The sequence below is a fragment of the Rana temporaria genome, chromosome 11, assembly GCF_905171775.1.
Source record: "Rana temporaria chromosome 11, aRanTem1.1, whole genome shotgun sequence".
Classification (NCBI taxonomy): Eukaryota; Metazoa; Chordata; class Amphibia; order Anura; family Ranidae; genus Rana; species Rana temporaria.
Genome location: NC_053499.1, coordinates 121,093,854 through 121,116,227, shown reverse-complemented (window position 1 = coordinate 121,116,227; position 22,374 = coordinate 121,093,854). Strand labels below are relative to the sequence as shown.

Here is a 22,374-nt window from a genome sequence, read left to right as displayed (position 1 = left end):
GCTCGAGGTCCGATGACGCGCTCCCGCCTTTTTTCTCATTGCTTGTCGAAGAATAGGCAACGATGCCGTGCTCTGTGATTGGCTGCTGGCTTTGTGTGGTATCGTCTAACTAAGCCGATGTGCGCGGCGCTCCCTTATTCACCTGTTCTAATGTTATTCAGTCTACAATGTACTGGAGGGTTAAAAAACAAAAACGTTGTTTCATATTGCCCCCTCCCTCTCCATTTTAGCAGGCTTGGCTCTTCTGTATCAAACAAAAGGCCGCTGTGCATTTGTTTATGACTGACAGAGGAAAGGACGGCGTTAGGCCGGAAGTTAGTAAGTCCTATTCGTGGAGAGGCGACATCGCCATATGTAATCAGGAGCTTTTCACATCTTTGGCCGTTGTGAATAAAGTTATTGAAAGTTTGGGTCACGTGACGTGCTGGTGGAAGTGAGCCGACTCGAAGCAGCATGGATCACTGACAATCGAGATGGCTGAGCAGGTTTGTGGCTGGAAGAAGACTGAGGAGGGTTCCTGTGTGGTGAGCAGAACCTCCCATATAATCGTCACTGGCCGAGATCTCTCTGTGTGTGTCTTTATACAGCAGGCGAGCTCTGTGTGCTGCATGCAGATACATTATTCCATTCTATATGAACACTCCTAGGGTTGTCATTGTGAGGTTCCCTGTGATAGGCAGTCATGTGATCAGTGCCAAGGCATTCCTAAAGAAGCTCCTATCATAAAAAGGTGACGCATTCCTCGTAGTAGCCAATCAGACTTTTCAGTTTCCGTAGACCTTAAAAGTGGAGGTTCACCCTAAAAACAATTATATACCATTTAACCACTTCCATACAGGGCACTTGCGCACCTTCCCGCCCAAGCCAATTTTCAGCTTTCAGCACTGTCGCACTTTGAATGGCAATTGCGCGGTCATGCTACACTGTACCCAAACAAAATTGGCGTCCTTTTTTTCCCCACAAATAGAGCTTTCTTTTGGTGGTATTTGATCACCTCTGCGTTTTTTATTTTTTTGCGCAACAACTAAAAAAAGACTGAAATTTTTTTAAAAAAATTACGTTTTTATTTTTTTCTGTTAATTTTTTCTCTTTTAATTACGGGCACTGATATGGCGGCACTGATGGGCACCGACGAGATGGCACCGATGGACATCGATGAGGTAGTACTGACGGGCACAGATGAGGTGGCATTGATTGGTGGCACTGATGGGCACTCATGGGCGGCACTCATGGGCGGCACTGGGCACTCATAGGCGGCACAGATGGGCACTCATGGGCGGCACTGATGGATACTTATGGGTGGCACAGATGGGCACTGATAGGTGGGCACTGGGCATGGATGGGCACTGTGGGGTGGCACTGATGGACACTGTGGGGCGGCATAAGTTTCCGAAAGAAGCCGAACGTCGGTGCGCAGGCGCCGTATAAAGCCGACTCGACGTTCGGCTTCTTTCGGAAACTGGTGACGCGCCTTATGCGCCGGGGGTGAAGCTTTTGTCATGGGCTTCCGGTCTGCCTCCCTCAGGTTTTCTGTCGGGTTTCTCTTAGTTTTCTGTCCCGCGTAGTGTCTTCTGGGAGCTTGTGTCATAGCTCCCTTGATATCGTATTCTACCCTGTTAGACAAGATATCGCGCGATTTCGAGGAAGAGGCATGGCAACACAGACGCCAAAGCCGCTGCTCCCCGTTGCTCGCGCGCATGCGCGAGATTGAGCGGTGGATGCTGGGAGATCAGCATCAACCGCAAGAAGGAAGTGCCGGGCTGTGGGCTTATGCCCACAGTTAAAATGGAGAGGAAACCGGAAGGACGATTAAAAGTTATTTTTTGAGACCAGGGGAGACAGGACACGTGAGTTTGGCAAATTAGTGTCATTTAAATTTTAAATAGCCATTACAAAAAAAATGTTTTTGGCGTGGGAGATCCGCTTTAATGCATTCTATGCATTAACCACTTAAGCCCCGAGCCTGTTTTTCAGATTTGGCATTTACAAGACTAAAACAGTTTTTTTTGCTAGAAAATTGCTTAAAACCCCCAAACATTATATATTTTATATTTTTTATGACAAAAGCTTCACCCCCGGCGCATTATGCGCATCACCAGTTTCCGAAAGAAGCCGAACGTCGGTGCGCAGGTGCCGTATAAAGCCAACTCGACGTTCGGCTTCTTTCGGAAACTGGTGACGCGCATTATGGGTCGGGGGTGAAGCTTTTGTCATACGTCAATCACTTAGTGTCTGAATAGGAACGCCCACTCCCGCGGGATTCACTACCCGGAAGCCGGAGGGAAAATACCTCTACTACGGTATGTAAACCGAAAAAAAAAACCCCCAGCATACTGTACATGTCGGCAGTATGCTGGAGTGAATGGTATATACTTGTTTTTAGGGTGAACCTCCACTTTAAAGTTGAATTTTACACAGAAAATTAAAGAGGAGCTCCAACAAAAATTTAAAGCTAGTAACTACAAATACTGTAACTGCTGACTTTTAATATTAGGGCACTTGCCTGTCCAGGGATCCAGCACTGTCCTCACCCGAGCTTATTATTCAATTAGCTATCAGGTGCTGGCACCACCATCTTCACTAAGGATGAGCTGCGGCGTGTTCGCACAGTCCATGTGCAGAGCCTGCCAGGAAGTTGGCACCGCGCTGCGCTAATCACAGGCAGTGAGACATTTCCTGATCTCTGCAGCCGAGCATTGGGAAATGTCTCACTGCCTGTGATTAGCGTGGTGCCAACTTCCTGGCGGGCTCTGCACATGGACTGTGCGAACACGCCGGAGCTCATTCTTAATTTTCACTATGGGAAACCGGTTTCCTACTGCGCAAAGCGTGCTGTGGTTTGTGAATGGGCCACAGTCTTCTGGGACCTGTGAAGTGTCTCAGAAGGCTGCAGGCATACCTCTTAAAGTTTTGAGATGTGACTGAGGGACACCTATTAAAAAGACGATCCACAACTCCATACATGCTCTTAAATCTTTTCAAATCTATTGATGCTCCATAAAAGACAGGTAGGTACAGCAAATATTAACACCCCCTTAACCACTTCTGGGCTGCCCACCGTGGATATGCACCGCTACGTTAAATACCGATGGTAAAGCTACAAATGGCTGCCTTAACGCTGGTATTTTTATTCATTTGGTCTGCTTTAAAGGGTTTGTAAAGGTACGTGTTTTTTCACCTTAATGCATTCTGTGCATTAACCACTTAAGCCCCAAGCCTGTTTTTCAGATTCGGCGTTTACGAGACTAAAACAGTTTTTTTTGCTAGAAAATAGCTTAAAACCCTCAAACATTATATATATTTTTTTCTAACACCCTAGAGAATAAAATGACGATCATCGCAAGTGGTCTTACAAGCGCACTTTTTTTGGAAAAAAAACACTTTTTTGAATTAAAAAATAAGACAATAAATTTTGCCCAATTTTTTTATATATTGTGAAAGATAATGTTACGCCGAGTAAAATGATTCCCAACATGTCACGCTTAAAAATTGCGCCCGCTCGTGGCATGGCGTCAAACTTTTACCCTTAAAAATCTCGATAGGCGACGTTTAAAACATTCTACAGGTTGCATTTTTTGAGCTGCAGAGGAGGTCTAGGGTTATAATTATTGCTCTCGCTCTAACGATCGCGGCGATACCTCACTTGTGTGGTTTGGACACCGTTTTCATATGCGGGCGCTACTCGCGTATGCGTTCGCTTCTGCGCGCGAGCTCGTCGGGACGGGGCGCTTTAAAAACATTTTTTTTTTTGTTTTCTTATTTATTTTTATTGATTTTATAATTTTTTACACTGAAATAAAAAAATAAATAAAATGTATCACTTTTATTCCTATTACAAGGAATGTAAACATCCCTTGTAATAGAAAAAAGCATGACAGGTCCTCGTAAATATGAGATCTGGAGTCAAAAAGACCTCACATCTCATATATAGACTTTAATGCAAAAAAAAATGACAACAAAAAAATGTCTCTTTAAGACGCTGGGCGGGACTGACGTTTAGAGGACGGGTGGGGTCGATTTTTCCCTCACTCGCATCCTCACACAACAGGCAGCAGCACCTGATCGCCTCCGCCGCTACCGACGGCTCCGGTAAGCGGCGGGAGGGGGGGGCTCTCCCGCCACCGATAACGGCGATCTCGCGGACACCGCCGTTATCGTTTACAGGCCCGCCCACTGAAGAGATGGATATCTCGGTTGTAGCAGCAGCTGCTGCCGTTACCGAGATATCCATCTTTAAAAACAGAACGTATATATACAGTGGGCGGGCGTTAACCGGTTAAAAACCATCTGAGGATTAGCGAGCCCCTGTTTTACTTTTATCTGACCCCTCGAAAGTCCCGCGCCGTGAACTCCCTGAATTCTCGGCTCATTCATTGGTTGATTGAAAGCAGCGCAAGCTTACTAGAGCCTTTGGAAGCGGAGACAATACGTTCTAAAGGGCAGGAAGTCGGGTGAGGGCATGATGGCCCCCACTCGATTATATGCCCTTTCAGGACCGGAGCAACACCAAACATCACTTCCGCCCAACGGCCTTAAAGGGACAATTGTTTTTTTTTTTAAAGGGGAAAAATAAATACTTTTATTTTACTTTTTGCATTTAGGGATGTTTACAATCCTTGTCATAGAAATAAAAAAAAGTGATCCGAAAATTTTGTAAAAAGTAAAATAAAAAAGGAAAACTTTTTTTTTTTTAAAGCGTCCCGTCCCTCTGTGCTCGCGTGCAGAAGCGAATGCATACGTAAGTCGCGCCCACATATGTAAAGAGTGTTCAAAGCACAGATGTGAGGTATCGCTACGATTGTTCGAGTGAGAGCAAAAATTGGAGACCTAGACCTCTGTAATGTAAAACTGGTAACCTGTAAACATTTTTATACAACGCCTATGGCAGGGCTCGACAAATCCCGGGCGCCAGGTAGAAATAGGGTCCTGGCGACTTTGTGAGCTGGCGCCATCTGGTGGTGAGTCGTTGGTATTACAAGTTATTACCACCAGATGTGTAAGCTGGCACCATCTGGTGGTGGCCGTTGGTATTACCAGTTAAACAGCAATTCTAATGTAATTTTTCACTATTTTCACTGCCATCTTCTTCCCTCTAATTAGAACCCCCAAACATTATATATATTTTTTATCCTAACACCCTAGAGAATAAAATGGCGATCGTTGCAATACTTTCTGTCATGCCGTATTTGCGCAGCGGTCTTACAAGCGCACTTTTTTGGGAAAAAATTACATTTTTTTAATTAAAAAACAAGACAACAGTAAAGTTATCCCCATTTTTTTTAATATTATGAAAGATAATGTTACGCCAAGTAAATTCATACCCAACATGTCACGCTTCAAAATTGCGTCCGCTCGTGGAATGCCGACAAACTTTTACCCTTTAAAATCTTCATAGGCGACGTTTAAAAAAATCTACAGGTTGCATGTTTTGAGTTACAGAGGAGGTCTAGGGCTAGAATTATTGCTCTCGCTCTACCAATCGCGGTGATACCTCACATGTGTGGTTTGAACATCGCTTTCATATGCGGGCGTTGCTCACGTATGTGTTCGCTTCTGTGCGCAAGCTCGTCGGGATGGGGTGCGTTTTCTGGCTCCTAACTTTTTTAGCTGGCTCCTAGATTCCAAGCAAATTTGTCAACCCCTGGCCTATGGAGAGTTTTAAGTGCCAAAGTTTGTCGCTGTTGCAATTTTGAAGTGTAAGGCCCTGTACACACGATCAGTCCATCCGATGAAAACGGACTGAAGTCTGATGGTCAGATGTGCCTACACACCATCAGTTCAAAATCCGATCGAGTCCAATGTGGTGACTTAAAACACAACGATGTGCTGAAAAAAAGCAAAGTTCAATGCTTCCAAGCATGCGTCGACTTGATTCTGAGCATGCGCGGGTTTTAAACCGATGCTTTTGCATACTAACCATCGGTTTTGACCGATCGGTCAGGCGTCCATCAGTCCGATTTTAACGCAAGTTTTAAAACTTTGGACTGAAGGACAAAAGTCAGATGGGCCGTACACACGGTAGGTTTGGACCGATGAAACTAAACTTCAGTCCGTTTTCATCAGTTTGGACTGATCGTGTGTACAAGGTGACATGTTGGGTATCAATTTACTTTGCGTAAAATTTCTCTTTCACAATATAGAAAAAATAATATGGCTAACTTTACTGTTTTCTTATTTTTTTTTATTTAAAAAAATTGCGTTTGTAAGACCGCTGCGCAAATATTTTATTCTATAGGGTGTCTGAAAAAAGAGAATTCATATTTTATTTTTTTCAAAAATAAATGATTTTTTTTGTAAACAAGAAGTGTGAAAAATAGGCTTGGTCCTTAACGCCCGCCGCACGACTATTTACGTCCGCAAAATGGCACGGACAGGCAGAAGGACGTATATATACGTCCCTGCCTTCTAGCGGGTGGGGGGTCCGATCGGGACCCCCTCCGCTGTGTGCGGCAGGCGGATTCCCTCGGGGATCGATCCGGGACGACGGCGCGGCTATTCGTTTATAGCCGCTCCGTCGCGATCGCCCCCCTACAGTTGTAAACACACACTAGGTGAACACTAACTCCTACAGCGCCCCCTAGTGGTTAACTCCCAAACTGCAACTGTCATTTTCACAATAAACAATGCAATTTAAATGCATTTTTTGCTGTGAAAATTACAATGGTCCCAAAAATGTGTCAAAATTGTCCGAAGTGTCCGCCATAATGTCGCAGTCACGAAAAAAATCGCTGATCGCCGCCAATAGTAGTAAAAAAAATTTATAAAAATGCAATAAAACTATCCCCTATTTTGTAAACGCTATAAATTTTGCGCAAACCAATCGATAAACGCTTATTGCGATTTTTTTTTTTTTTCCTTTACCAAAAATAGGTAGAAGAATACGTATCGGCCTAAACTGAGGAAAAACATTTTTTTATATATGTTTTTGGTGGATATTTATTTTAGCAAAAAGTAAAAAATATTGCATTTTTTTCAAAATTGTCGCTCTATTTTTGATTATAGCGCAAAAAATAAAAACCGCAGAGGTGATCAAATACCACCAAAAGAAAGCTCTATTTGTGGGGGGAAAAGGACGCCAATTTTGCTTGGGAGCCACGTCGCACGACCGCGCAATTGTCTGTTAAAGCGACGCAGTGCCGAATCGCAAAACCTGGCCTGGGCATTTAGCTGCAAAATGGTCCGGGGCTTAAGTGGTTAAAGGGGTTGTAAAGGTAATTATTATTTTTTTTTTTAAATAGCTTTCTTTACCTTAGTGCAGTCCTCCTTCACTTACCTCGTCCTTCCATTTTGCTTTTAAATGTCCTTATTTCTTCTGAGAAATCCTCACTTCCTGTTCTTCTGTCTGTAAGAAAGGCTGGAGAAAGCCTCTTGAGGGAGGGGGCGAGCAGGAGTGTCAGGACGCCCACTAACACACAGCTCCTTTCTCTATCTGCAAAGTAGAGAGTGTCCTGACTTGCCTGCTCGCCCCCTCAAGAGGCTTTCTCCACACCAGGGAGAAAGCCTCGCATTACTGTGTGTATTTTTTTATTTTTTTTTACGAAAAATATGTAGAAGAATACGTATCGGCCTAAACTGAGGAAAAAAATTGTTATTTTTTGGGGGGATATTTATTATAGCAAAAACAAAAAAAATAGCTTTTTTTTTTTTTCAAAATTGTCGCTCTATTTTTGTTTATAGCGCAAAAAAAAAAAGAAAGCAGAGCAAGGTCATTGGCTGGGTTTTTTTACTCAAATAATTTATCTTGTTTATTGCAATTAACTTGGTAGTAAATGTATACTGAAAATTAACCGTTTTTTATTTAATTTTTTTCCCCACTCCTTTGTGTAGGATGGAGACGTTGAGCTGCGGCTTCAGTTGGCAGCCTCTTTTAAGACTCAGGGCAATGCCTGCTATTCTGAGCATCGTTGGCGAGAAGCTAAGAGTCTGTACCATCGTGCTCTTTTGCAGCTCCGCAGCATAGACCCTAATTTGGTTAGCCCCTTGGCTGGACTGGGCCCTGCTTCTGTCAGCCTCACACCACAGCAGCTGGAAACTCTACAATCCCTTCAGGCAGACAGTTATAATAATTTAGCAGGTACAATATTAAATGTATGTCTACAGCTGTGTGAAATCTATCGTTTCTGTTATCACTAAAGCACTTATTTCTTTATCGTACATCACGGGACACAGAGCGGCATTCATTACTATATGGGTTATATGGAGTACCTTCAGGTGTTGACACTGGCAATCTTCAAACAGGAAATGCCCCTCCCTATATAACCCCCTCCCATAGGAGGAGTACCTCAGTTTTTACGCCAGTGTCTTAGGTGTTGGTCATGGTTTAGCTTGCCTCCACATCCTTGGGATTAAGGTGGGCTAACCGGTTCTGTCCAAAGGCCTCAGTGCTAAAGTGGTCAGTAACCGGACCCCAAACCATTGGGGTATAGCCCATAATGCTTTCTGTCACAGAGAGCTGGACCCTGGGCCCAGAACCTAGAAACCTTTGGGGGCCTAATGTTTCTGTTGCCAGGGTGCTATATGGGCCCAGGACAGTGGATCCTTCATAGGAACCCAGGGCCTGAAGGTCTAGACAGCCCCACGGAGATGGGGGAAGATTGGACCTCTTGCTGTGCAAAGTCCTGCGGCATGGAGCAGGTAAGTGAAAGGGAAAACTTGCGGAACTTGGTTCGCAGCAGGTTTTGTCTGGGGGAAGGTCACAGCGGGACATGCCTATGGTTTATGCGCTGCATCTGGCAAGGTGAGTCACATATCTTAAAGATAGGATGACTATATATATGTGTATAATCCCCATAATTGTGACCTCCCTGGTAGTATTGCAACTGGTGCTAGTAGCATTGAAAAGGGCCTGTGTGTATAGTGACAATTCTCTTAAGAGAAGCCCCTGGGAATCTATTGAGGTTTCTTATGTAAAGGGAGTGAATGCTCTTACCTGCAAGCCTGCTCAGAGAGGTCCAGGCGGTTGCTGCAGACAGATCAGTGCCGCTCTATGGATCCTGGCCTGTACGGCAGGATCAGCCTCTGACCTCCTCGTGTGGGCCTCCCCCCCCCCCCCGCGGCGGGCGCGCGCGCGCGTCCCCGTGATATGGGCGCAATTTCGCGCCGTTTTTCTGAAGGGGAAGGGCGGGCCCGTAGGTAAAAGGAAGGGGCGGCCCTTCCAAAGAGTTCCCAGCTCAGTGATGTGTTGGAACTGAGAGAGGAGGACAGAGCGGCAGAGTGGGGCGCCGAGGACACACAGTGGCCAAAGAAAAGTATTACAGTCTGCAAACAGACTGTCTTTCACCCTAAAGATAGGGTTTCTTTTTTCTTTTTTCTTTTCAGCAGTTTTTATTGGCAAATACTACTAAAGGGGGACAGAATGGTTTTTCTTTCTTTGGTTTAAAAAAAAAAAAAAAAAAAAAAAAAGCCAAGATTAATAAGGAAAGGCATTTTTCCCCAGAAAGGGTTTGTGGGCAACAACTATTTATTTTCCCAAAACACCATTAAGTAGCGGGCGTACCTCAGTATTGTACCATGGCATCTGGTTCGGAGGGTACAAAAGGTGGGGATTCCCCCAGAGGGTCCGGGGTCTCGGACAAAGTCTTACCGCTACTTTCCCCAGAAGGAGCCTTGGTGAGACCATCGGGATCTGAGGCTGGAGCTGGCACGGGTCAGTCCAACCCTAGGATGGTCACGGACGAGGTACTGTCCACCTCTCTAAAAGAGATGGAAAAAAAGAATGGAAAAAATGATAGCCAAGGCTATGCGGGGCAGAAAACGGAATAGATCTCCGTCGCCCGAGCGTGAACCCTCAGACGAGGAGGTCCCTTCCGCAGAGGAATGGGAAGACCTCTTGGACAAGGACCAAGTAGGTTCAGGGATCGAGGATCCGGGTACGGAGGAGTCTGGCGCAGCCTCCCAAGGGGAGAGCTGGTGGGTTCAAGTTTTAACAGACTTGGTCCATAGGACGTTTAACTTGCCAGTACCAGATCTCCAAGTATCAACGGTCTCAGCTTTAGGCTCACTAAGAGCGCCTCAAACCAATGCGGTTTTTCCGATCCATCCTCTACTAGAGGAAGTTATGTTCCAAGATTGGGCCAAGCCAGATAGAATCTTTGTACCACCAAAGAGATTCTCTGCCTTATATCCTATGGAAGAGAAATTTTCCAAGAGATGGGCAGCCCCGGCTGTAGACGCAGCCATCTCATGTGTTAACAAGTCTTTAACATGCCCTGTAGAAAACATACAGGTGTTCAAGGATCCGGTTGATAAACGCTTGGAAACGCTACTGAAGACCTCCTTCACTACTGCAAGGGCAGTAGTACAGCCAGCTGTGGCTGCAATTGGGGTTGCGCAAGCATTATCGGATCAAGCTAAGCAGATGCTTAAACTTATTCCTGCCCAGCAGGCAGAAGAATTTTCGGACGTCCCTAGGGCCATACGATTTACGGTAGATGCGATTAAGGATTCGATCCAGCAAGCGTCACGCCTATCATTATCCCTTATCCATATGAGAAGACTCTTATGGTTAAAGAGCTGGGAGGCAGAGCCCCCATGCAAGAAGCTCCTGGTAGGGTTTCCCTTCCATGGAGGACGACTCTTCGGAGAAGACCTGGACAAATACATCCAGACCATTTCAAGCGGAAAAAGTACTCTTTTGCCCACCAAGAGGAAGTTTCGGGGGCCTGCGTTTAAACGACAGTACTCCCCTGGGCAGGGGCCCTCCAATACCAAACAGTATCGACGGCCTCCTGCGAAAGCAAATTTTAACAAGTCGCAGGGACAGGCCGGCGCAGGCAAGAAGCAGTGGTTTCGCAAGCCAGCAAAGCCAGCCCCCAAGCCGGCCTTATGAAGGGGCGCCCCCACCCTCGAAGGTGGGGGGAAGACTGCGTCTCTTTACAGAAGTTTGGGAGACCAGCATTCCCGACAAATGGGTACGGTCCTCCGTGGCTACAGGCTACAAACTAGACTTCCTAAAGTTTCCTCCTCCTCATTTTCAGGAGTCAAGAGTACCAAACGATCCCAAGAAGGGAGCCGCATTAATAGCGGCATTGAATCATCTACTCTCTCAGGAGGTAATAGTAGAGGTACCAGTCCAAGAACAGGGGCTAGGTTTCTACTCCAACCTATTCATTATCCCAAAGCCCAACGGCGATGTCAGGCCAATTTTGGACTTAAAAATGGTAAATGCATACCTAAAGGTCCGCTCATTTCGGATGGAATCCGTGCGGTCAGCAGTTGCCGCACTTCAGAAGGACGATTTTATGGCATCCATAGACATAAAGGATGCTTACCTTCATGTTCCAGTTTACCAGCCACATCAAAGATTTCTACGCTTCTCGGTGGCTCTACGTCATTTCCAATTCATGGCGCTTCCCTTCGGGTTAGCTACGGCCCCCCCGGGTATTCACGAAGGTCCTAGCTCCAATCCTAGCCAATCTAAGGATTCAAGGGGTCACAATCCTAGCATACCTGGACGACCTCCTAGTCATAGATCACTCGTCTCCTGGCTTGAAACAAGCAGTGGCCCTCACAGTCCAGTACCTCGAGAGGTTCGGCTGGGTCCTAAATCAAGAAAAATCAGTATTCCAGCCCACAAGGCAGTTGGAATATCTCGGCATGAGATTAGACACAGAACAACAGAGGGTGTTTCTGCCTCTGATAAAAGTCAAAGCCATCAAGGAATTAATTCTACTGGTTCTAAGCAAGAAGGAACCAACTGTTCGCCTATGTATGAGGTTACTAGGCAAAATGGTGGCCACATTCGAGGCGGTACCGTACGCCCAGAGCCACACTCGCATCCTCCAGGCAGCCATTCTGTCAGCCTGGAGCAGGAGGCCACAGGCCTTAGATATCCCTTTGCCGCTCTCATCAAGAGTCCGACAAAGTCTGTGTTGGTGGTTAGACCCTCAGAATCTACTGAAGGGGAAGTCTTTCAGCCCAGTGGCTTGGAAGATAGTAACCACAGACGCCAGCCTAACAGGCTGGGGAGCAATTTTGGATGGTTGCACTCGCCAAGGAACTTGGGCAAAGCCAGAGAAGCAATTGCCCATCAACATCTTGGAGCTCAGAGCAGCTCGACTAGCCCTCAGGGCTTGGACGTCCAAGTTGCAGGGGTTCCCGGTGAGAATTCAATCGGACAATGCCACAGCAGTGGCATACATAAATCACCAAGGGGGAACCAAGAGTCAAGCCGCTCAGAGAGAGGTGAGCTTGATTCTCCTATGGGCAGAAGCTCATGTGCCCTGCATATCGGCGATATTTATTCCAGGAGTGGACAACCTTCAGGCGGACTTTTTAAGTCGCCAGACTCTGTTGCCGGGGGAATGGTCTCTACATCCACAGGTCTTTCAGACACTCTGCCAGAGATGGGGAGTGCCGGACGTGGACGTCATGGCATCAAGACTCAACAAGAAACTAGACAGGTTCATATCCCGCTCAAGGGATCCGATGGCCTGCGGAACCGATGCGCTGGTTTGCCCTTGGCATCAGTTCAGACTACTTTATGCATTTCCCCCGCTCCAGTTACTACCCCGCCTGCTGCGCAGGATCAGGGTGGAGCACATACCAGTCATCCTGGTAGCTCCAGCATGGCCCAGAAGGGCATGGTATTCACTAATCCTAAAGATGGTAGTGGGAGACCCTTGGACTCTTCCTCTACGGCCAGACCTGCTATCGCAAGGTCCGATCCTCCACCCTGCCTTACGGCATCTAAATTTGACGGCCTGGAAGCTGAATCCCTGATTCTCAGGGGTAGAGGTCTGTCTCAGAAAGTAATCTCTACCCTAATCAGAGCCAGGAAACCGGTCTCTAGGGTGATTTATTACAGGGTCTGGAAGGCCTATGTAGGCTGGTGTGAGTCCAAGCGATGGCTTTCTCGCAAATTCACCATTGATAGAGTTTTAAGTTTTCTCCAGCTAGGAGTGGATAAAGGATTGGCATTAAGCACAATCAAAGGACAGATTTCTGCTCTGTCAGTGTGGTTTCAGCGGCCGCTGGCCACCCACTCGCTGGTTAAGACCTTCCTTCAAGGGGTCTTACGTATTAAACCTCCAGTTAAATCCCCGCTTTGCCCGTGGGATTTAAACCTTGTTTTGTCAAGTTTACAGAAACAACCGTTTGAGCCGTTGGCTGAAATTCCTTTGGTTTTACTGACAAGGAAGTTAGTATTTTTGGTCGCCATAGTTTCCGCAAGAAGAGTATCGGAACTGGCGGCCTTATCCTGTAAGGAACCATATCTTATTTTTCATAAGGACAGGGTCGTTCTCCGCCCTCATCCTTCCTTCCTACCGAAGGTTGTATCCAGTTTTCATTTGAACCAGGATTTGGTATTACCATCCTTCTTCCCTAAACCTACTTCCAGAAAGGAAGGGTTGCTGCATACCTTGGATATCGTCAGGGCCATGAAGGCCTATCTTAAAGCTACAGAGAAAATCCGAAAAACAGATGTGCTGTTTATTCTACCAGATGGGCCCAAGAAGGGGCAGGCAGCTGCAAAATCCACCATTTCTAGGTGGATTAAACAATTAATCACTCAGGCCTACGGCTTGAAAGGGTTGCCTCCTCCAGTATCATTAAAGGCTCATTCTACTAGGGCCATGGGCGCCTCCTGGGCAGCACACCACCAGATCTCTATGGCTCAAGTTTGCAAGGCGGCAACCTGGTCTTCTGTCCACACGTTTACAAAATTCTACCAGTTGGACGTAAGAAGGAATACTGATACTGCCTTCGGGCAGGCAGTGCTGCAGGCTGCAGTTTGAGACCCTCGGATTCCGGGGGCTCCTCTTTTTTGAGTTAAATTTAAAAAATTTAAGATTATTTTTCTCAACTAAGTTGGATTTATTATGATTTGAGTATTTCTCTAAATTAAATCCTTTGTCTTGGAGATGTTCTCCCTCCCCTCATTGTGAGCATTGCTTTGGGACATCCCATATAGTAATGAATGCCGCTCTGTGTCCCGTGATGTACGATAAAGAAAAAGGGATTTTTAATACAGCTTACCTGTAAAATCCTTTTCTTGGAGTACATCACGGGACACAGAGCTCCCACCCCTCTTTTTTGGGGACCATTTTGGGAGGCATACTGCTTGCTACAAAACTGAGGTACTCCTCCTATGGGAGGGGGTTATATAGGGAGGGGCATTTCCTGTTTGAAGATTGCCAGTGTCAACACCTGAAGGTACTCCATATAACCCATATAGTAATGAATGCCGCTCTGTGTCCCGTGATGTACTCCAAGAAAAGGATTTTACAGGTAAGCTGTATTAAAAATCCCTTTTTTTTGTGTTTTAGCATGTCTCCTGCAGACTCAGCCCCCACGGTATGAGCGTGTATATGAGTGCAGTTTGCAGGTTCTTAAACTGCAGCCTTCTAATGTTAAGGCATTGTACCGTGCTGGAGTGTCCTGCTATCACCTTTGTGACTATTCTACAGCTCACAGCTATCTGACGCAAGCTGCCTCTAAGCAGCCTAAAGGTGAGTATTGTATACCAGTATAGTCTTACTGTATCATTCCTGGGTGCTTGTTAAAGTGAAACTCCAGCCAAAACTTTTTTTTATAGGTTAAAGTGGATGTAAACCCTCACATATACCCAGTGACGTGAACAGTCTCAGATGATACACAGGGAAGAATCAAATCTCCCTACATAAGCATTACATGTATATCTGCTGTCTTCAGCTTTATATACTGTTTAGAAAGTGCACATCCTGTTAGAATTTTCTCTTCCCACTGGAAAGCAGGGAGAGGAGGATCTACACTGAGACAGTTGATTGGAGAAAAGGCACAAACCCCCTTTCCACATAGGCAAAGACTTCCAGAGCTGTGCTGTGAATTGACCAGCTCTCTACTAATCTATTTATAGCACCCGCCCTGACAAATTTCAGGCTGTCTTTATCATGCGTCAGAGAAGCCAAGTTACTTGGGGCTTTGGAGAGAGATAAAAAAACACTGCGGATATACTGTATTTGCTGGCGTATAAGACTACCTTTTACACTTAAAAAAAATAGCCAAAAAGCAGGGGTCGTCTTATACGCCGGGTCAGCTGCTCGGATGCCTGTTGGATGTGCGGTAATACTGTACGCAGCTTCAGCTACATACAGTATATACCGCTTAGCCAATCCTGGTGAGCTATGTATTCAAATGAATTAAGAGCCTGCTCAGATTGGAATAACAACCTCTGCCAATCTGAGCAGGCTACATACAGTAGGCTGCTCGGATTGGCTTTGAGAGTCAGAGAGGCGTGAGCTGATGATGTTACAGCCTCTGCCAATCCAAGCAGGCTTTGTATTCATTAATAGAATAAACCGCTCGCTGTGATTGGCTCCGGCTCCAGCAAGAAGGAAGAATATGTCCCCAGCTCCAGCAAGAAGGAAGAAGAATATGGCTCCAGAAGGAAGAAATATGAAATGTCAGAAGCCTCTGAAGGGGGGTCGTCGTATACGGTGAGTACAGCCAAAAAATCTTTAAAAAAAATGTAAAATTAGGGGGAAGTCTTATCCGCCCGGTCGCCTTATACACCGGCAAATACGGGTATGTGCCCAGCTCAAATTTCATGAATCGGGTTTACATCCACTTTAAGTTAGAGTACAGAACCTGTGTCAGGTGTTTACTGCTATCTGAATCTCAATTATAAAGATTTCCTTCACTTTCTGTCATTGTAACAATGGTTTCACCAGACAGTAAGTGTTGTTTTTTTTTTTTTGTTGTTTTTTTAATAAAGCTAGGGAGGGACAAATTTGTCACAATTCTGCATAGAAACCAATCGGCTTCCAGGTTTTATTACCAAAGCTTAATTGAACAAAATGAGATTAGAAGCTAATTGGTTTCTATGCAGGAATGTGCCCTCTCTAGCGTTAGTAACTAAACCTCTAAGTGAGGGAAAATCTTCAACAAAAAGAAATAAAAGCACAAATTCTTGTTTTATTTAAGATTTCTCTGCAGATTTTCATTTGCATCCATGATCTTCTTGCAGAAGGAATAAAGCTAAGGATAAAATCTGATACTGTGTAGCATTCTGGCTATTTAGCAGGAGCAAAAAAATTACTGAAATAGAATGGCTGCTACATCTGCAGTTCCCCAATCATCCTATTGCACAACTGTATGTTATTTTTAAAGCGGGGGTTCACCCAAAACATTTTTTTTTTAATATTACATTTAGCATAGTAATGGCATTTACTTTCGGCAGGTCTTTTTTTTTTTTTTTTTTTTCCTCTGTACATACCTTTTTATATTCTGATTTGGTCCAGGGCTCCTTCGGTTCGATGATTGACGGCTTGTGAAACAGGTCCCCTGACTGCGCAGGCGCTGTATAGTGCCGACTCGTAGCTCGGCTATTTCGGAAAAACTGGTGACGCGCGTTGTGCGACAGGGGACCTGTTTCACAAGCCGTCAATCATCGAACCGAAGGATAGGAACGCCCAGTCCCGCAGTCATCTGAACCCTGAGGCAGGGATAGGAACGCCCAGTCCTGGAGTCATCAGAACGTGGAAGCCCTGGACCAAATCGGAATATAAAGGTATGTACGGAGAAAGAAAAAAAAAGACCTGCCGAAAGTAAATGTCCTTAGTATGCTTAGTCTAATGTTAAAAATTTGTTTTTAGGGTAAACCTCCACTTTAACTATGATCATTTTTAGCGTTCTGTATTTAAAGTGTTTTTCCACCTTAATGCATCCTATTCATTAAAGCGGGGGGTTCACCCAAAAAAAAGAAATTTAACATTACATGCAGGCGAGTTGTGATAATGACATTAGGCTGTTTTTTTTTTTTTTAAATCCTTGCCGTACATACCGTTATATATATATATATATATGTTCACCGCGGCTTCCGGGTATAATCTGCGGGACTGGGCGTTCCTAATTGATTGACAAGCTTCCGACCGGCGCATACAGCGCGTCACGAGTTGCCGATCGTCGGTGCGCAGGCGCTGTATAGAGCCGACTCGCAGTCCGGCTTCTTTCGGCAACTCGTGACGCTCTCTATGCGACGGTCGGAAGCATGTCTATATATATATATATATATATATATATATATATATATATAATATATATATATATATATAGATTGACATGCTTCCGACCGTCGCATTGAGAGCGTCACGAGTTGCCGAAAGAAGCCGGACTGCGAGTCGGCTCTATACAGCGCCTGCGCACCGACGATCGGCAACTCGTGACGCGCTGTATGCGCCGGTCGGAAGCTTGTCAATCAATTAGGAACGCCCAGTCCCGCAGATTATACCCGGAAGCCGCGGTGAACATATATATATATATATATATATAACGGTATGTACGGCAAGGATTTTAAAAAAAACGGCCTAATGTTATTATCACAACTCCGCTGAATGTAATGTTAAAACATTTTTTTGGGGTGAACCCCTGCTTTATGGTGAAAAACACCTGACAGTCACCGGCCAAACAACCCCCCTCCCGTTTTACTTACCTGAGCCCCTTCAACTCTTCGGCGGGGACGCGCTTGTCCCCCTCTCCATGGGGTCTCTGCTCTTGATTGGATAAATTGATGGCAGCGCAGCCATTGGCTCCCGCTGCTGTCAATCAAATCAATGATGCGGGGCCGAGTCCGGCGTTCGTGTATGTGGACGCAAATGCTGGACTCGAGCCCTCCTGCAAGGAACCCCCCGGGAGAGCGGTTCTCTTAGGGGGTTATCTGATGCAGGGAGGAGCCGCATGGGAGGACCCCAGAAGAGGATGTTTGGGGCCACTCTGTGCAAAACGAGCTGCACAGTGCAGACAAGTATGATATGTTTGTTTAAAAAAAAATAACAATCCTTTACAATCACTTTAAGGTCTCGTACACACTGGACGTTTTTTGAAGTTTTTTTACAGCAGCTGTTTTTGGCTGTAGACTTTTTTTTTTTTTTCTACAGTCATTAAACTCTCCATGTTATCCTATATGTCCATGCACACATAGGCTGTTATCAGCAGTTTTGTGCAGTGGTGTTTTTGAGCAGTAAAAAAAAACAAAAGAAAAACTAGTGGGTTCTGAGAGACGTTTTTCAGCTGTAAAAGCGTTCTAACGCTGATAAACGCTCAAACATTGCTCGCTAGTATCTTCTTATGTTTTTGACCAATTGAATAAAAAAAACTGATCTCCACTTGCTTCTGGGTCCTGTGCTAAGTGGCTGTTCAGCTGCATTCTGAACACAGGAAGTTGGCTCCTCAGCACTGGTCACCATTAACCACTTGACTTCCAGGAGATTAACCCGCCTTCCTGGCCAGGCCATTTTTTGCGATATGACACTGCTTTACTTGAACTGACAATTGCACGGTCATGCATCAATGTACCCAAATTAAATTTATGTTCCGTCCTGAGCCATGACATGTAGCTGATTCTGAAACAAGGTAGATAGTAGGGTTGTCCCGATATTAGTATTGGTACCGATACCGAGCACGGACAAATGCTCTGATGCTTCACCTGATACCTGAACAGTCAGGGTGATCAGTGCGGTGGGGGAGTTGCAAGCAACGATCACCCCACGGCTTTCAGCTGCTTTAGTGAAATCAGCGGTGATCGGTGCGTGTAACTCTCCCACACACAATCACCGCTGACTGTCCTCGTATCCTCCTCCAGTCCCCCTCCATGCTGCTGTCCCCCTCTCTTCTCCCCCTCCGTGCTGCTGTCCTCCTCGACCTGTCAGTATAGAGAGCGGAGGTAGGAGCCGGTGAATCCGGCTCCTTCATTTTCCGAATGTACAGTCAGTGAATGGAGAGGAGCCGCTGCCTTCTCTCCATTCATTTTCAGCGCAGCTGAGGCTGCTGAGAAAGGGACTGGGGAATCTGTGTCCCTAGTCCCTTTCACTTTCTCAAAGGGGAGATGTCAGAGGTCTGTTAAGACCCCTGATATCTCACCCAAGCCCCCCAACAAGGCTGATAAGAATTGCAATAAATAATAAAAAAAATTAATTGTAACAAATAAATAATAAAAAAACAAAACAAAAACAAATTGTACAAAATAAAAAAAAAATGTAAAAAAAAAAATACTGACACGTGCCACATGAGATAAAAAAAAAAAAAGTATCTGTATCGGCGAGTACTTGGGGAAAAAAAGTGGTATCGGGGCAACCCTAGTAGATAGTAAGTGGCTGGTGAAGACTAAACTAAAGCCTCGTACACATGATCGAATTTTCCGTGGACAAAACGTAGGACTTTTGTCCGAAGGGTGTTGGCCATGAACTTGTCTTGCATACAAATGGCAAAGAATTGTCGGCCAACAAACGTGAAGCTACATGGTTTTTCAGCTCTTTAGCTCCACCCTTTGGGCAGCTTCTGCTAATGTTGTGTTATGGTTAGCATTGCTTCTGAGCATGCGTGTTTGTACTTTGGAGTTTTGTGGCCTTGTGTACACCTGATCGGATGATCTGACAATACACATTTGTTGTCGGAAAATTTTAAAGCATGCTGTGATACATTTGCCTATATGTCTCAGTTTACTGCTCCCTGCTAGCCAGGTTATTGATGTGCTAATGTCCCCTCACTATTTCTAAAGGTTAATTGATCTATTGTGTTGTGTGAAGGAGAGCTGGGTTTAAGTGGCTTGTGTTAATTATTCTGATTGCTTCATTGTGGTAATTATCTCTCTATATGCGGGGTCGAGCGGTCTGGTTGATGTATTCAGTACAGCTAGTGCTCAGCGTCATTGATGTCATTGTCTAAAGAAAATGTGTTTCAGCATCGGCCCCGTCGTGTCTACCTACTCATCTGTATGGAAGCCCCAGTGTGAGGGGGGCGGAGATTTGTCATTGTAACAGTTTTGGAAATGACATATAAGCTGTGTGTTATAACATTAAAGTCTGTGTTGTTCAAGCAGTAAGCTGGTCTCATGTGTGGCTTTCTGGGCGATTCCAGGGATATCCCTCCTCGTGGAATATTGGGGTGATTTTCGTTATGGGAAGAAGGGAACGTTGACGGGGATATCATACCGATACCGTCACACATGCTATCCCACATTTGTTGGCGGAAAATCTGACAACAATTATCGATTTTCTAAAAACAGCCTGTCATCACACAATTCTCATCGGAAAATCCAATTGTGTATATGAGGTCCATTTTAAAACCCTGTAGCATGGTCTTACTGTAGCTATACTGCTGTGTAGGGATGAGCCGAACACCCCCAGTTCGGTTCGCACCAGAACCTTCGAACGGACCGAACGTTCGTGCAAACATTTAGAACCCCATTGACGTCTATGGGACTCGAACGTTCAAATTCAAAAGTGCTCATTTTAAAGCCTAATATGCAAGTTATTGTCGTAAAACGTCTTTGAGAACCCGGGTCTTGCCCCAGGGAACATGTATCAATGGGAAAAAAAGTTTTTTTCAGGAGCAGTGATTTTAATGATGCTTAAATAAAAAAAAAAAAAATTCCTTTAAATATTGTTCCTGCTGGGTGTTTATAGTATGCCTGTGAAAATGTCTGAGAACCCGGGTCTTGCCCGAGGGAACATGTATCAATGTAAAAAAAGTTTTAAATCATCATTGGTATTTACTTCAGGACTCCTGAAAAACGACCGTTTTTAAAACTTTTTTTCCATTGATACATGTTCCCTCGGGCAAGACCCGGGTTCTCAGACATTTTCACAGGCATACTATAGACACCCAGCAGGTACAATATTTAAAGGAATTTTTCATTTATTTTTTTTAATTTAAGCATCATTAAAATCACTGCTCTTGAATCTTTAGGTGCAAACTACAGAGCACACGGCCAGTACACACCAAGTAGTTTAGGTGCAAACTATAGAGCACAAGTGCAGTACACACCAAGTAGGTTTAGGTGCAAACTATAGAGCACAAGTGCAGTACACACCAAGCACACGGGCAATACAACACATGAGAACACTGCAGCTAGCACAATCAACTGCCTGACAAATTAGGAAGAACTGATCTAGCTAAACTATACAGTGTATAAATATATGTACAACACCTGGGATGTATATATATCCTCTACACAACAAATTTAACTGACTAGCCTGCCTGCTCTATCTAGCTAGAAAAAAAAGTCTTTTTTTCTTTCTTTCTTTCTTTCTTTCTTTCTTTCTTTCTTTCTTTCTTTCTTTCTTTCTTTCTTTCTTTCTTTCTCTCCCCCCCCCCCCCCCCCCCCATAACCAGCGCTGCAACACACTACACGGCTCTCTGTACTGACGCCGCTGTGATTGGCCAAGCATGCAGGTCATAGTGCATGCTTGGCCAATCATCAGCGCGCAATGCCGCAGTGAATTGTGGGGCGTCACTCGCGACCCGTTTTTGTTCGTATTTCGACGAACGATCGAACATACAATGTTCGAGTCTAACATACGTTCGACTCGAACACGAAGCTCATCCCTACGTGTGTGTGTGTGTGTGTGTGTGTGTGATATATATATAATTACACAGGAAATTGCTTTTCATGATTGGATAATTGATCTAAATTTACAAAATGTATTGTGTCAATTTTATGTATTCTTAAACTGTGTTTTTTTTTTTTTTTTTTTTTTTTATATATCCAGATGCGAACATCAGACAATATATACAACTGACAGATGCTGCCCTCGGTGCTTCCAGAGAAAAAGAAAAGCAAAAATACCAAGGAATGTTTGACAAGTAATCTTTACCACAGAGTAAGGATGAGCTCTGGCGTGTTCGCATAGTACACGTGCAGAGCCCGTCAGGAAGTGTGCACGGCGCTTCGCTAATACCAGCCAGGGAGACATTATCCCGATGCTCGACTGCAGAGATCGGGAAATGTCTCCCTAGCTGTGATTAGCGCAGCGCCGTGCAGACTTCCTGGCGGGCTCTGCATGTGTACTATGCGAACACGCTGGTGCTCATCCTTACCACAGAGCTAATGGATTATTTCTCCTAAAACAAAATGCATATCTTTCATGGCAGCAATCTCTAGATGTACAAAATGGACATTCTCCTTCCGCAGCTTCCTTGTTTGCACAGTATATTCTAATGATGTGCAGTTCACGGTTCTACTCTTTAGATCCTAATTTGCCAAAAGTACGTTGGTGACAGGGGGTCAGTCCTTCTATGACATGTTACATGAGAACGTATTGTAGAGTGATAGCAGTTGTTTAGCGAAATTGGTAAATCCTTAACATTCAGAACAGGAAGAACATTCTATCCCCAGTAAGCAAGACCATTTTATTGTATTGTGGACTATACTGCCTGATATGTAATTTGAGGGGAGGGTGATCATACAAGAGATATGTGATACGTAAAATAGAGAAAAATGGTGCTTTACTACATCAAACTGAAAGGGGTTTAAACCAAAGGCTAAAAAAAACAAACATATGGGGAAAAGTTCCACTTGCACTACAATTAATTTATCTGAAATATTTCAGAGGCCTGAACGTCTGAGACTATTGCATGCATTTTCAAAATCTCAGCTAGCAGCTATGAAGCCACATT

The 22,374-nt window shown here is 44.9% G+C and overlaps 1 protein-coding gene across 2 annotated transcripts; it reads left to right on the top strand.

Annotated features, from left to right (window-relative positions):
- Positions 1–148: 148 nt before the first annotated feature.
- On the top strand, positions 149–21,619 carry TTC9C (tetratricopeptide repeat domain 9C). Of its 2 annotated transcripts, none has more exons than XM_040328993.1 (4): positions 149–524; positions 7,828–8,074; positions 14,268–14,450; positions 21,468–21,619. In XM_040328993.1, exons 1-4 carry the CDS (start codon positions 474–476, stop codon positions 21,563–21,565), a joined length of 579 nt encoding a protein of 192 aa, XP_040184927.1. In that variant the 5' UTR covers positions 149–473; the 3' UTR covers positions 21,566–21,619. The 2 variants fall into 2 exon arrangements, with proteins under 2 accessions (XP_040184927.1, XP_040184928.1); XM_040328994.1 differs by having other exon boundaries at positions 151–485.
- The last annotated feature ends 755 nt before the right edge of the window (positions 21,620–22,374 follow it).

Bases quoted from the DNA above. Each gene is read 5' to 3' on its own strand.
- TTC9C (XM_040328993.1), top strand. From the start codon at position 474: ATGGCTGAGCAGGTTTGTGGCTGGAAGAAGACTGAGGAGGGTTCCTGT. The intron at 525-7,827 runs GTGAGCAGAACC...TCCTTTGTGTAG, and splicing joins CTGAGGAGGGTTCCTGTGTG to GATGGAGACGTTGAGCTGCG. The intron at 14,451-21,467 runs GTGAGTATTGTA...TTATATATCCAG, and splicing joins TGCCTCTAAGCAGCCTAAAG to ATGCGAACATCAGACAATAT.